At 34.3% G+C, this 14,023-nt stretch overlaps 1 protein-coding gene across 9 annotated transcripts in view; it reads right to left on the bottom strand.

The window, feature by feature from the left end:
* CADPS2 (calcium dependent secretion activator 2) overlaps nucleotides 1-14,023 on the bottom strand; it is a 282,843-nt gene that overhangs the window by 47,975 nt on the left and 220,845 nt on the right. For all 9 annotated transcript variants that reach the window (XM_014877698.2, XM_014877697.2, XM_088165718.1 and 6 more), the window contains 2 exons: nucleotides 10,522-10,625; nucleotides 6,922-7,078 (listed from right to left, as the gene is read on the bottom strand). In XM_014877698.2, the coding sequence (XP_014733184.1) occupies nucleotides 6,922-7,078; nucleotides 10,522-10,625 (261 nt within the window). The remainder of the gene's footprint in view (nucleotides 1-6,921; nucleotides 7,079-10,521; nucleotides 10,626-14,023) is intronic.

Consider the following 14,023-nt stretch of genomic DNA (forward strand, 5'->3'; position numbering starts at 1 on the left):
TAAGGACACTGTAGTACATTTCAAACTGTCATTGTAATGAAAACTAGGTATATATTGAAGTTCTTTACTGAACCAGAACCTTTTTGCATCTTCTCAAAACTAATAATATGCTTTTCTGAATCTAAACGTTAGCAATTCTGTTCATTACTTTTACACCAAGACAGGACAAAAATACCCAAACAACGAAAAAAAAGTATTTGAATGCCATTCATAAGCAGTGGAGTATTGCCTACTTCACAGATGGGACTTACTACATGAAGAACTGCATACATATGCAAACTGAACATGCTCAAAATCTGAAAATTAGTTTGCCATCACCACTGCTTGTCCCTATATTCCCTGAAATGTTCTCCCAGCAAATGCTAACTCAGCACACTAATGTCCTGTCCCACCAAGGGAATATATGTTTCATGTTTTGAATGTGTCTATGTTCACCCTTTAATTTACCACTGTTATTAGTACCTATAAAAATATTCCCATGTGCATATGGAAATCACAGAAGCTCAGCCACAGAGAGAAATTTTCCTGACCTTGGCAAACTTCTTTTTCTCTTGTCTGTGGTCCTATTGTTTTAAATTCTTTTGTAGGTTTCTCCTCCCACCTATTCTGGTATATAGACTTCTTGTATGATTGCATAGGCTCCAAAAACACCTTTTGAGGTGACTCCCTCCTCTTCCTAAGAAGAAAAGCCTGGATCACATGGCTCACCGTGGACAACATCCTTTAAAATTACAATCCCTTTTGTTCTACTACCAATGCCACTCCATGTCTAACACGTGAAAATAATTTCCATAACTTCCAGAAACTACTTTGCCTTCCATTTTTGAATGATGTCCAGCTCAAACTGAACCTGGGAGAGATGGAAACTATGGGGAAAACGTGTCATCAAGTTTCTGTTCCCTATTGCTACTTGTTTTGCACGGAAGTTCCCTTCTTGCTGAATGTTTGGACACTATGCTACTTTTTCTCTTGAATATAATGATCTGAAAGGCAAAAACTATTTTCTTGAAAACATCCTTGTAGAGTAATAGGAAATAGTGTATCAACCACCTTTACCTGAAGAAACAATATTACATGATCAACTTTCTCTTGTTTTGTGTAACTTTATTGCTAAGAATTTTGAAACTTTCAGCTATTTGCCAACCACTTTAGACACAAGGGTGGAGGTACCAGATACATGAAGTTTTATTAAAACAGGCAGCTAGATAGCAGACAGAGATTATTAGGGTTTCCACTGAGAAAAAGGCAGAGGATCATCTCTTTATTAAACACTAGAGAATCCACCCTCGAGAGTACCTGTGAGTCCATTACAAACACGATCCATTATTCACACTGCTCCTCAAAATAATTGTTAACTAGTTAGTTCTGGGTTATTATTTATATATCAGAAATTCAAAACAGTGCTATTTTTCTCTATTCATAATTGTTTTATATATTTTAAAACTACATAATGTTTTTGCCAGCAACAAAAATGATTGAGGAGGACTTGGATATTAATACAAAGGTAGCACAGTAAACAGCTGATGAGCTGTTTGTTTCTTGCCTTTGAGAAACTAAAGGTTGCTGGTATCCATTTGCATATTAGGCTGAGTTTTCAAGGCAACTTTGAGCTGAAAAATAACAACAAGAATACAACTGTGCCAGTTAAATCAATCTTGCTGCTTTATAGTGAACCAGTGAAGAACTGTAATTAATCAGGCAATCACAGTTACTTCAAAGGATAAGCTTGTAGTTTAGTGTTTTCTGAGGACATTGCAGAAATGTTCAGCTACTAGCACTGCTCTGGGAATTACAATAATGAAGCCTCATGGGCAGGAGGGTGACTTGTTATTTCAAAGCCAGCATGAAATTTTAAGAAGTCACAATCAATAAAGGTGTTCCACTTAAAAAGCTGAATCATTTTCCTTAACATCATCACACCAGTCTTTACAGGGAAGTGAAATTTTCCAAAATTATGCCAGGACTTATTGTCACTTCACCTCCACGGCACTCCTTCTGTATGGGGGTACATGCTCACAAAAGAGAACTGTCTTAGTTCAACAACTCCATGAACATTCTGTTTTCCCAGGGTTCAGGACATGGCAGCTCTGATTTATCCATCTGGAGATCTCCATAAAGGATTAATGCAGGACAGGGAAAGAACTCAGAGCACAGGGATAAGTGATATAGCTGAGTACCATCATCAGACTCATGGCACTCTACCCTATGATTAAAATTAATCTTGCCAAAAGGTACCACCTGTGCATCAAAGCAGATGAGAAACAAGAGATCCTTGAGGAAATGCCACATTTCAGATCCCTCAATTACCACTTTTCTTCAAAGCTACGTAGCTTAATTCTCCATTGTCTTTTCAATATGGACACCCCACACCCTCTTCATATAACCCATCTCATATTCACACAAGCAACAATAAAATTAAACCCTATGCCAGGGCAAGGTAATGCATAGGCAATATTAAAGCAAAACACATTACAGGAAGAGAAACAGAACCCCGAAGTAGATATTCTTAAAATATTGAAGTTAAAGAAGAAAATGATACCATTTTTTCCATGTTAGGAAATATATTACAATATGACAGAAAATATCAGAGATTAATCTAAAGTCTAGTTATTCAGTATTGGAATGAGGTTTCATCTCCAACAATAGGAAATGAATCCACTGTGCCTGTGTACCACAGAAGCGGTGAGGCTTCTATTGCTTTTACTAATACAGGCACATCCTAGGAGTTATCCTGGAGTCAGCATGTCATGCTGTCCTCACGAGCTTCAGCAGAATCAAAGGCAGGGAAGAATGACACAGATTAACATGAGCCTCTTTTCCCTTGACAAAACTAGCACTCTGTCAGAGAGTCTGTAATTATCCTGCATTTCATAGGATTCTACTGAAAAGATAACTTGAATTTTCTGGCAAATTTTAAAATCCAAAATAAGAAAGAGTATATTTCAAGGAGAAAATATCCTTGGGGGTCCAGACTATACTTGCAGCAATTGAAGCTCAACCAATGACATGTTAAAAGAAAGTTTATATTACTGTTCATTTACTGTTTATATTCTGCCTCCACAGAGAATTTCTTAATCAGTTAGTTAAATTGCAGTAAAAATTGCAAGTGTCCTAATTTATATGGAAATTATCTTGTATTTTTACATATAAGAAATACTTTAAAAGCAAATTTTAGAGGTTTACTTTGTGAAAGCAAGGTTAAAATTTAATTAATCTTTACTAGATAGAGTGACATAAAAAGGTTATTGCACAATTTACATTTGTTTGAAAGTCTCATTAGGAAAACTGATTATAGGATACTCTGGAAAGGAAGAATGAAGCTTGAGTTAACTCTCAGTATTAGTAACCAAGACATGTAGCTCTTATCTGAAGGCAGGTTATTTCAAAGCAGCTCCTAATAGGACTGAGCCCCTGATCTGAAAAAAGATACCCTCTAAAATGAATGAGAAGTGTAAGGTTTGAGGTGTTGGGGTGGGTATACAGTTTGCTCTGATTACCTTAAATCCCAGTTGTTTTCTAACTCTACTCTGTAGTTTAAGATAGGGTACAAAATTATATACAAATTCTAGTCCAAAAGTGGTACACAGTCTGTAACATAGCAGGAAGGTGATGAGTCTGCCTTTGGTGGTGTTTGCTACTCCACTACTAGCAGCGAAAGTGGAAAAAACAATGTATCAGAGAATTCCTCTTTGAAATCAATAACCTTAATTATGGCCATGGCTTTCAAAAGGTTAACACTCAACATCCTGATTTTTCTAAATCAGCTTCATCAGACTCTCTTCTGGTTAGAACGGACTGTGGCAGAGTTAGAGCAGGTGCACAGACATTCCACTGAGTAATACTTGAAGGAGAATGAAGATTATGAGTTACCTTTCTAATACTCCTAGTTTTGACTGGTTCGTGCCAAGGGAGCAATGCAATAGTGCTGAGCAATAACACAGGACAAAATGTCAGTAAGTGACACTTGGAGAGAAAACTTGGTAAGGAAATTATCAGAATACTAAATATAGAGTTAGAAAAACCTCTAAAACAAGCAAAATATGCAGACACTTAATCTAATCAGGCATATGCCAGTAAAAGATATCTCTCACACCATGTTAAATGAAAAGGAATTAATACATGTCTCTCTTTTGGGCACTAAAAACCAGATTAACCTGAATAATTAAACAACTACAGAAAGTAAACTGCCTTCTAAAGCAGGTCCCTTCACAACGCAATTTATGGGCTCTGTGGAAAAAAGCAACAGATTCATTACAGAAAATAAGAGCCAATCCTGGGACAACTATGTTTATATTTATGAATATCTAATTCTGGAAAAAAATAATTTTGCTATCATAGAGAGAAGTTGAGTACTGCTATCACTGTACAATCTGCAAAGCTTGACAGTCAGGCATAATTGTGAGTGGACAATAGCAATAGCAAATAGATCATTAAAATGTATACTATAAAAGCAGCTACAGTAATTTTTTCAAATATTTACAGTTTGAAAAATCACAAGAAATTTATCTTCAATTTATTATTAATTTCTACAGTGAATGTAATTTTGAAAATGACTTTCTGTAGTTATGTCTCATGAGAAAAGCTGAAAAATTTTACAAGATAGGAAGAACATCCTCCTCCCTCCCACCATTTTTTATAGTTCTTCAGTTAGACTAAATGGGAATGCAATCACTGATGTACTATTCCTCGTGGAATAAGGTCAGAAAAAAAATGGAGAGTCTTAAGGTGACACAAAATTGAGTCCTTCATGAAAGAAATAGAAGCTTCAGTCAGGACTTCCCCATCATCCCCTCTCTTCATAAAAAATTATACACCATATTGGAAAATGCATTTTTTTCCCATTGTTAAGTGAATATTGACTTTGAAGTATTCACCTTGAATATTGCACAATGCTTTTTACACTGTGTAAAATAGCACATTCACTATTATTTGAATATACATGAATATGAATTTTCATTATCTCAGAGTTTTTTTATTATACTTTAGTGACATAGTTATAAAAATAGTTTTACATGCAAGTTTTCTTTAATGGTGTATATGTAAGATTATTTCTTTATTGTTAGGAGTTCTCTCATGTCAGGTTTATGTGAAAACTGATTCATGCACCAAAGATTTAGAGCTCATTTAATGCTCTTGAGATAGAATAACATGCAGGTGTCAGCCCTCCAAATTTCAGTGAAGATTAACCTAATATGCAATATGGTGACCTAACTGTTCTTCATTTGAAAGAAGTCTGAAAAGTAATCTCTGATATAGCCAGAGAGTGAGAATAACCCAGTGGGATGTCCACCTCTTCATTTCCTAATGAGTTTTTTGATAATGAGAGGTGACTTTGCCAGTCACTGTGGGCTCTATTATGGCTAATTTACTCCACTTCACTCTCCTTGTTAATTATTAACACTAGCCTTTTTATCCTCATGAGACCACATTCCAGTTTTTCCCTTTTTAGATTTTTTTCTAAATATGCCTTTATCTTCATAAAGGATAGTTTTCAGGAAAAGATTTTCACCTAGGGTAAAATCATAATTATTTATTTTACTTTGGAAAACGGTAAAATTGATTATATAAGCATAGGAAGCTCTTGCTAATGCTTTTAATGCAGTTACAAGGTGAAAAGGCTGTTAATTAAAGAATAAGCACTGAGGTATGTTCCACTTGGGAATCACTTCTTGGTAGAACGGTCACTTGCCACTTGCTAACATGTCCACTGATTAACAGGTGACTAATTTCCATGGTTGCTTTCCAGTAGTTCTGGAAAAAGGTGTGTTATTTTCCAGATGGCTTTCACCTGCCAGAAATTTACCTGTCATTTAATATATCTATTACCATTAGGGAATTACTGAAATTGGTATACAGGTGTGATACTTCATACAACAGTTGTTTCATGTCCTTCAGTTAAAGTTTTACAATATTTGTAATAGTTGATTTAACATGAAAGCTTTCATACAATGTCTTTCTTGAGCCTATTCTATTAATTTAGTATTATTATCTGCTTAATCTTTTAAGGAAAGAAGAATCAGCAGCCTATTAGCAATCTCTTGCATGTGAGGACAACCCTTGTTTGTTTCTAACACTTCTCTCAGGTTGGAACCAAAGCTCAAAGGAACACAAATGACACAACAATAAAGTTAAAACTGGTGTCACAAATCCTTCTTGTAAGACTACTGTAAATACCTACACAGTTTTCAGAAACAAAATAATTGTTTTAAGTGCATATAACATCACAACTAGAGATGTGCTTCCTAAATTGAAAATGTATGATGGTAGGAAAATAGGCTGAATATCCTATCTGAATATAGGCTTCAGATTTTTAATCTGGATTCTAGATGATCGGACACTACTTAAAGCAGTGCACCATTCACCTTTCAGGAGTCCAGCTCTTCTGAGATCTGCACTAAGATTGAAAACTTACTGCACACATTTCAGCAACCTTCTCAATTGCCATCATGGCAATTTTAATAAATTTCTGAAGTTGCAATTGGACCAACAAAGGATCCAAACAGAACTTTGTTATGTGTATTTTATTCTATTCATGCTAACACTACTATACCCTTATAGACATAAATTGTGCGAAAGTAATTTAGAAGGCTTAGAAGGAAGTATAAACCACAACTTTATTTTACCAATATAGATTAACTAAAAACTATCAATACCTCTTATATTACTTGTACATAATTGATTCAAAACTGAGTAATTTGTGAATACCAAGTGGTTAATGCACTGCCAGAATAAGGACTGAAATGGCGCAAGGATAGAGAGAATCTGCTCAGCTTGAAGGAAATGGAATACCAGGATATGTATCATAAAAACAGGAATTGTCACATTTATTTTGAGTATTATCCTATTTAGAAACACATTTCTAAGGTGCGAGTACATTGAAAAATCTTACACGAACAGTGTGTAAAAAAATTAAGGTCTTACTGTCATTTCTGAGGGCATTATTCAGCAGCTGGAAAAGTGGGAAGCTGTCCCAGGAGTCCTGCGGCTGTGCCTCAAGTGCTGAATCCATATCAACAGAATACAGAGATAAAAACTTCTCTGCATGCTCAGCCAACAATTCTGGCCACCAAGCGAATGCCTGCAAACATGACAAAATACAATTACTAAACCTGAGTCAAAGCAAAGAGATGTGTTCTATGGCAGAATACATCTGAGTATGTCATGTCACATGCTGTCTCATTAGGGAAGGAAGAATGGGCCAAGTGAAAAATGTGAAAATATTTTATAAACTTCACATCAAAAAATGTAAGAAATCAAACAGATTATTCTGGGAAAGGTAACATGATCAGAATAAAAATGTAACACCAAAAAATAAAAAAGGGAGTATAAATGTCTGCAACTTTTTTCCAGAGAGCAAAGAAAAGCATGAAGGTCTCACCCTTGAAAACATGATGTAGATGTTTCTTTTGATTTCATTAAGTTCTAAAACAGATGATTTTATTTTTAAGATAAATCTTTATTAATACATTTTGCATTCATTTGGTAATCAAAAAGCATGGTTTATTGTGAAATTTTATTCCTTGAAGTCTGAGGGGGTTTTCTAACAGCCAGACAGTGATCTTTTTGCCTTAAAGATGTCAATTTCTTCTGAGGAAGACATCCAGTTTTCCTTGTGCAAATGCTATAAATCTTTAGAAGTTCACTAATGTCTCCACTCATTTTCGGTAACTGAACATGTTGGACCAGTTTTCTCTGGCAAAAATTTATATTCTTAAGCAATCCTTAAAGAGGAGAAGAAATCTGTGAAAAATATTATAAGCAAGTAAAGCCAGCTCTTCATTAAAGACATAACAATTGTACCTTTTTAATGTCACTTAAATCTAGGCTTTTAAATGTCAGTGTTGGAGTTAAGCATTGGACTGGAGGAGCTCTGTGATCCTGGAGTTAAAGACGAAAATGAAGGGAGTTTATGAAATGGGATGAACATTGAATCTTGCTGAGAGTGTTTTGCTCAGAGTTTATAAGAACATCTGACAGTGGGAAATGCCTACACATGTAACACAGGAAGATGTCATTGCTTTCAAACTTATGCCACTCATTCTGAATATATAATCTTGAATATTTTTGAGTTGCCAGCATGGAACATATGTAGCTTGATCTACACAAGAGCTGAATCCCCCCCTAGCTTCAAATAAATTCATAGAAGTCTTCATTTCATTTATGAAACATAGGCCCTGGGTGGTGTAGAATTATGCAGTCAGCTCTGAAAGGCATCAAATAAAAGACAACTTCTGTGGTCTACAAATGTGTTTTTGCATCATGGACTTTCTGATGAGTGCCTGTAGTTTTTTCTGAGACGGGCAAAATGGAGAAACAATGAATTGGCAAAAGCTTTTAAAGAAATGCTGAGCATCCCCTGCTATTACTGAAAAGTACTTTTTGTGTTCCAGTGGCAGGATTCAAGGATAACAACTGGCACCATAGTGAGGAGGAAAGATAAGGCTTCAAAAACATTGGCAAGAGTTTGAAATGGAGTCTTTTTTGTCAAACTGGAAGGAATTTCTTATTAATGAACTGTTTTAGGAGGAGTTCATTAAAGGAACAGACTCCTTATTCTAGAAATAACTACATGAAAAAAAAATGTACATAGGCACCGGCAGGGGACCCATCTAAGCAAGCAAAACACTTTTCAGAAAATATTGCCAAAATTTCAAAACAAAGCAAAATGAAAACTAGAAAATGAGCACATTTTTTCTCCATGTTCTTCCTCATTTTAAATGACACTTTGAACCCAGACAGAAATTCTTCTGACTCTCTCAAGAGCTATGCATCATTACTTGAGCAGCAAGAAAGAAGAATAGGAAAAAAAATTAGAGCTAAATGTAACAGCACAGTTATTATAGACAATAGGCTAAAAGCAATTAGCAACTGGTGATGCACATTCCAGGAGAACAGAAATATTGACTAGATTAAAGGAAGAATGGAATTCTTAGATTCTAGAAGATAAATGAGTGTGGCTATGCAACACCAGAAATCATCAAAACAGTTTATGCTACATGTTCAATGCACAGTTCCAATGCACAGTTCCATGCTATGAGCAGAGTAAAACAATGCTTAATGCATCAGGAATCACATACCTCTCTTCCCTTTGGGAATCCCCGAAATTTGTAAATGTTATGAATTAAAAAAAAAAGAGAAAAAATCTAGTATTAAAAAATGTGGTATATTATTTTACAGATTACTGATCCTTTTTGTCAGCCGTAGCACCAAACACTGAGCATTTGCATAACATTATTGTGAAGTCACCACACTTAATGTTCAGTTTTGAGTAGAGAATGTATAATTTGGCAACCTTTTTCTCAGATATATTTTCTATTGAAATTCTGTATGCTCTATAAATTTCAGTGTAATGGAATATGTATTACAAGAATCAAGAAAGGGGAAAACAATGGTTTTACTAGCATTATTTTTATTCTTTTCAAGGTACCTTAGATTAGATTGAGAATTTTAGCTGAATAAATTTTTCTGAAGGCACATGCAATATATTTACCTTTCTGAAAAACACCACACCTCTGATTTCAAACAAGTAGTATAGAAAGCAATCTTTGAACAGAGATGCTAAATCATATATGTATGATTTGATCTGGGTTTTGTTTCTGTGTTCCTTTCCACAGAAATCTGATTTTCTTACAGTCATGCAGGTCCTCAAAAGACAAAGACCACAATATATACATTTTATTAAGTAATCATTACACTGTAACACAGTGGCAACAGCAGTGTAGAACAGGACCTCCAGGGAATTAATTTAAAATCATCAAAAAAGCTGTTTCTCCAGTATAAGATAAAACATCTATAACAAGTTCACACATGACAGATGTAAGCTAAAAACCAGATTCCACAGTGTGATATAAAACCAGATGTTTTGAATGATCATATTTTATAACTATATATACTAAATAATGTTTATCCCTTTGCATATTTTTGAGAACATTTTAAAAACAGTTCCCTGAACCTTAGAAAACAGTATTTATTAATTAAATTTCAATAAGATATACAAGTGTATCTGATGAAGTTAAGTTTTGTAATTCCTTGACGTAAGAGGTGCTAGAATTCTAGCTATTATGGTTTCTGCATCATGAAGCAAAAGATACGAAGGTAAGAAACATAAAATTGTTTCATTTCATTTCTTCTACCTTACAATGCCATTTTTAAAAGCACAAGTTTAAAAGCTTACTTTTCCAATCAAGAGAAGAGCAATGGGAATGAGTTTATTATAACTATAATTATTTTTCTATCTGTAATCTAATATCTATAACCTCCAGCACAAAGATGCTTTCTCTTTTTTATGCTCTTAAATTTTTGTTTCTAAACCTACTGTTCATTCAAGTGAATTGAAGAAGAGTTTTATTTCACTTCACTTTACATAAACTTCAAGTCTCTTATTCCTCTGTAAATGTGAACTGCCTTAAACATATGTCAGAAAGTAAAACCAAAATGTTTCTTGACAGACTTGCTTTGCATCAGGGGAGAAAAAATCTAGGAACAAACCATTCGCTACATAAAATGCAATTACAGCCTCACCTCTGAATGATGCTCTTCATTTTGCTGCAATACTTCGATACACAGTTCTGCAAGGTGAAGAACCTCTTCCAGTTTTCTTGCAGGTGTTGCTTGATTCATGGTCTCTATATGAATATAAAGCGTAAACCAAAATTGCTGTAGTGACAAGTATGATTTACAGTAAGAGAAAATGATGTCAGAAACTAATGGGAATGGTGCAAGCTGACAAATTTCTAAAGTAAAATAAATTTCAAGTTTTAAGGATAATCATTTAATACACATAAACAGAGCTGAATGTCCAGATCACTAAAAAGAAAATTCACAAGACCATCAGTGGTCACTGTAAACATTATCTGATTTAATATGTGAGAACTAACAGGTGCATCAGTGTATTAGATGCTTAACTTTTGCAACAAGGAAGTTCTTTTTCTCTTCAAGGCCATATATACAAAGACGGCAGATAGTGGAGACCTTTTTTGTTATTATCAGTACAATGTCTTCTCATCAGATGACTCATTACTGTCATCAGCAAAATTCGTACCTTTTGTAGCAGTCAAAAATTCCAAATATTTCATCAAAAGAAGACATTGCATTTCAGGTATATTTAAAAATAAGAAAAATGCAAATCACAATAATTCATACAACTAATTTCTAACAACTAATTATTCAAATAACTAATTTTTTACCTGCTGTTCATCAGTAAAGGCGAATCTGCACTCTTTTCAATACCATAGTACAATGTAGCATTATGAAATAAGGATATTATTACAGAATTAACACAAGCCTACTAAACATTCCACCTAAAATAAGCACAAATGCAAAAGCTGCAAATGACATGAGGCTCACTCATTCTACTCAGAAGATTTCAAAAAGAAAGGAAACAACAAAGGTAAACCAAATATAACTAAAATACAGGGAAATTAAACAACTATTAGTTTGCAATTAAAAAAATCATAGCACTAGATTTCAGAAAGAATCACAGAAGATAAGGGAAGAGTCCCACAGAATTTTTATGAACATATTTTAATCAATAAAAGTAACTTGGCCAAATACGTAATTTGCATCGTTAGGGATAACTTCAGCATTAGCTTTTAGAGCTTGTGTATTTAACAAAGCTCTTGTTACTAAGTGTAAATAATGGGATGATGGAAATGATGTACAATATAATCAGATAAAAAGTATGGTCACATTAACTATGTTTGCAGAGAACTTATAAGGCTGATAACAAGGTCAGTGAGGTTTCAGGAGTTCTATTTTCTCATTTTTTTTCCATGTTTATGGATCACATGGATAGCAAATCGTGTGAATGCACATCTTCATACGCAGAAAATTCTGCTGATATTTCCTTCCCACTTTCCATTCATCATTACATTGAACATTAGCAGATTAATTAAACAGTTGACATAATCTCCTTGGTATTAGTATTGATTGGTATTAGTGAGGTTTTAATTAATTAGTAATTAGTATTACTTGGAATTAGTAAGAATATCAATCTGAATGAAATAAATATTTTTAACACTTAATATTTCTAGCAAGTCAAAGCAACATTACAGACATTTTAAAGGCAGATGACCATGTCTAGTTCTCCAGCACTAACATACAAAAAATATTACAGTGATGAAATATATTGCTTTGATGCAATTTTTGAAGAAACACTGGATTAGAATCTCCAGCAAACATTTACTTCAAAGTGACTAAAACCCCACATTGTTTTCATGCATAAATCAAGTAGGAAAATTCATTATTGAAGCAACTACAAAGAATTTTTTCAAATCTTATTAAAAGAGACCACATAGCCAGACGTTGAAATAATTTTTTTTCTAAAACCAGAATTTAGCTCAAGAAAGAGTTAGTGTAGGAACATGGGTCAAGCACAAAGCATATACCAGGCACAAAACTACATTCATGCTGCCAAAATCACTGTTATCAATACTGTACTGTATTGCCTTTACAATTTTTATACTGTACAATGACTATATAACAACAAACATACTGAATCAAGAGAGATTAGAAAGAATTGGCCAAGTGCCTATTATTAAGATTTTATATTATAAAGATTATTATTGGATTCAGACTAAACCAGTGGTTTCTACACTTATCCTGGACCAAAATGGTTCTTTCTTCTAGTGGTCAGTGTCCTCCTCTCCCTGAACGCTGCAAGTACAATTCATACAGATAATATACATCACTAGCAGTGTCACTGATGTTAATGAGTCCTAGGAATAAACTGGTGATATTAATACAGAGCATGACTGGAACATGTGATTTCAGCATAAACAACTCATTTTATTGCAAACTCAGCCTGATCTTCATTACGACCACTAACCAAGTAAACAAAATAATTGCATTCATAATTGCATACATTGCTAATAAAACAAAATAAGCTGTAAAACATTCAAAAATTTTATCCTATAAGGGCTGCTCTAAATTATTAAGAAAGTAATTCTAATAATTACATTGAATCTCATGTTACATTTTTGCACTGCAATAAATTCACTTATTCCACACTTGCAATTAGCTCAAGATGGCCTAAAAATGGCTATTGAACAGATACCATTATCACTAGGGAGAGCAGGAGAATAAAGCTTTACCACCTAACTGTGAGATTATCCTGCTCCACTACTGTGGTAAGATCACAATGAAGAGAAATAGGGTCTCAGGCAAGTACCAATTACATTGAATAAGGCAATGGATACCCACCATTTACATGTGCATATACACAAGGGGCTATGAAGTAATTTGAGAAATAAAGAATAAAATATTAACTTTCTTTTTTTTAAACCAAGCAAGTAGCATATATGAAATACGAGTAGCAATGAATTCTTATGTGGAAGTTTTAGAACCTCCGAAACACCTGAGCCAAATACTATGCTTGTCTTTGTAAGCATAAAGGAATTACAGGAATGGAAATCAGTGCTGTCAGTTTTCATTATATTCATGATGTCTTTCTTCCAACAATTACTAAAGGTTGTTAAGATATGTTTACGCTATTCAAACTAACAAGTTACAGCAGGAGTCGAGTCAGTAAATATGCTGCTTGACATCTTTTAGAAAATAAACAGAAAAAGCCATCAATCATCTGTTTCCAGCTTCGCATCCTGCCAAAATGAAAAAGCAAACCAGGCTTTGCAAATAATGGATGCTTTCTCAAGTATGCATTACCAGTGAGTCACACAGGTACCGAAAAAATATTGTTAAATGAGCTAAGTTAACTGAGTGAACCGCTACTGAAATGAAAAAGTGACTGCTTCATGAACCAACAGAGCCTCAGGCCACAAGGGACCCAGATCATCCAGTCTCACCTGCATCACACAGGTCAGGGAACTTCTCCCCAGTCCTCCTTTTTGAGACAATCAGGATATCTAAAACCTAACTTAAGCTTGCTTTCCACAAGAGAGTTTATCCTTGAAGACAAATGCACAATTCACCTCTCTCATTTTCTCCCCAGCATGTAAGCTGTTAAACACATGTGATTAATTTCTCATTGACATTTGCTGACCACAGGAATATGCTGATTAAAGAG

Source organism: Sturnus vulgaris, chromosome 5 (assembly GCF_052056855.1).
Source record: "Sturnus vulgaris isolate bStuVul1 chromosome 5, bStuVul1.hap1, whole genome shotgun sequence".
In the NCBI taxonomy this organism is placed as follows: domain Eukaryota; kingdom Metazoa; phylum Chordata; class Aves; order Passeriformes; family Sturnidae; genus Sturnus; species Sturnus vulgaris.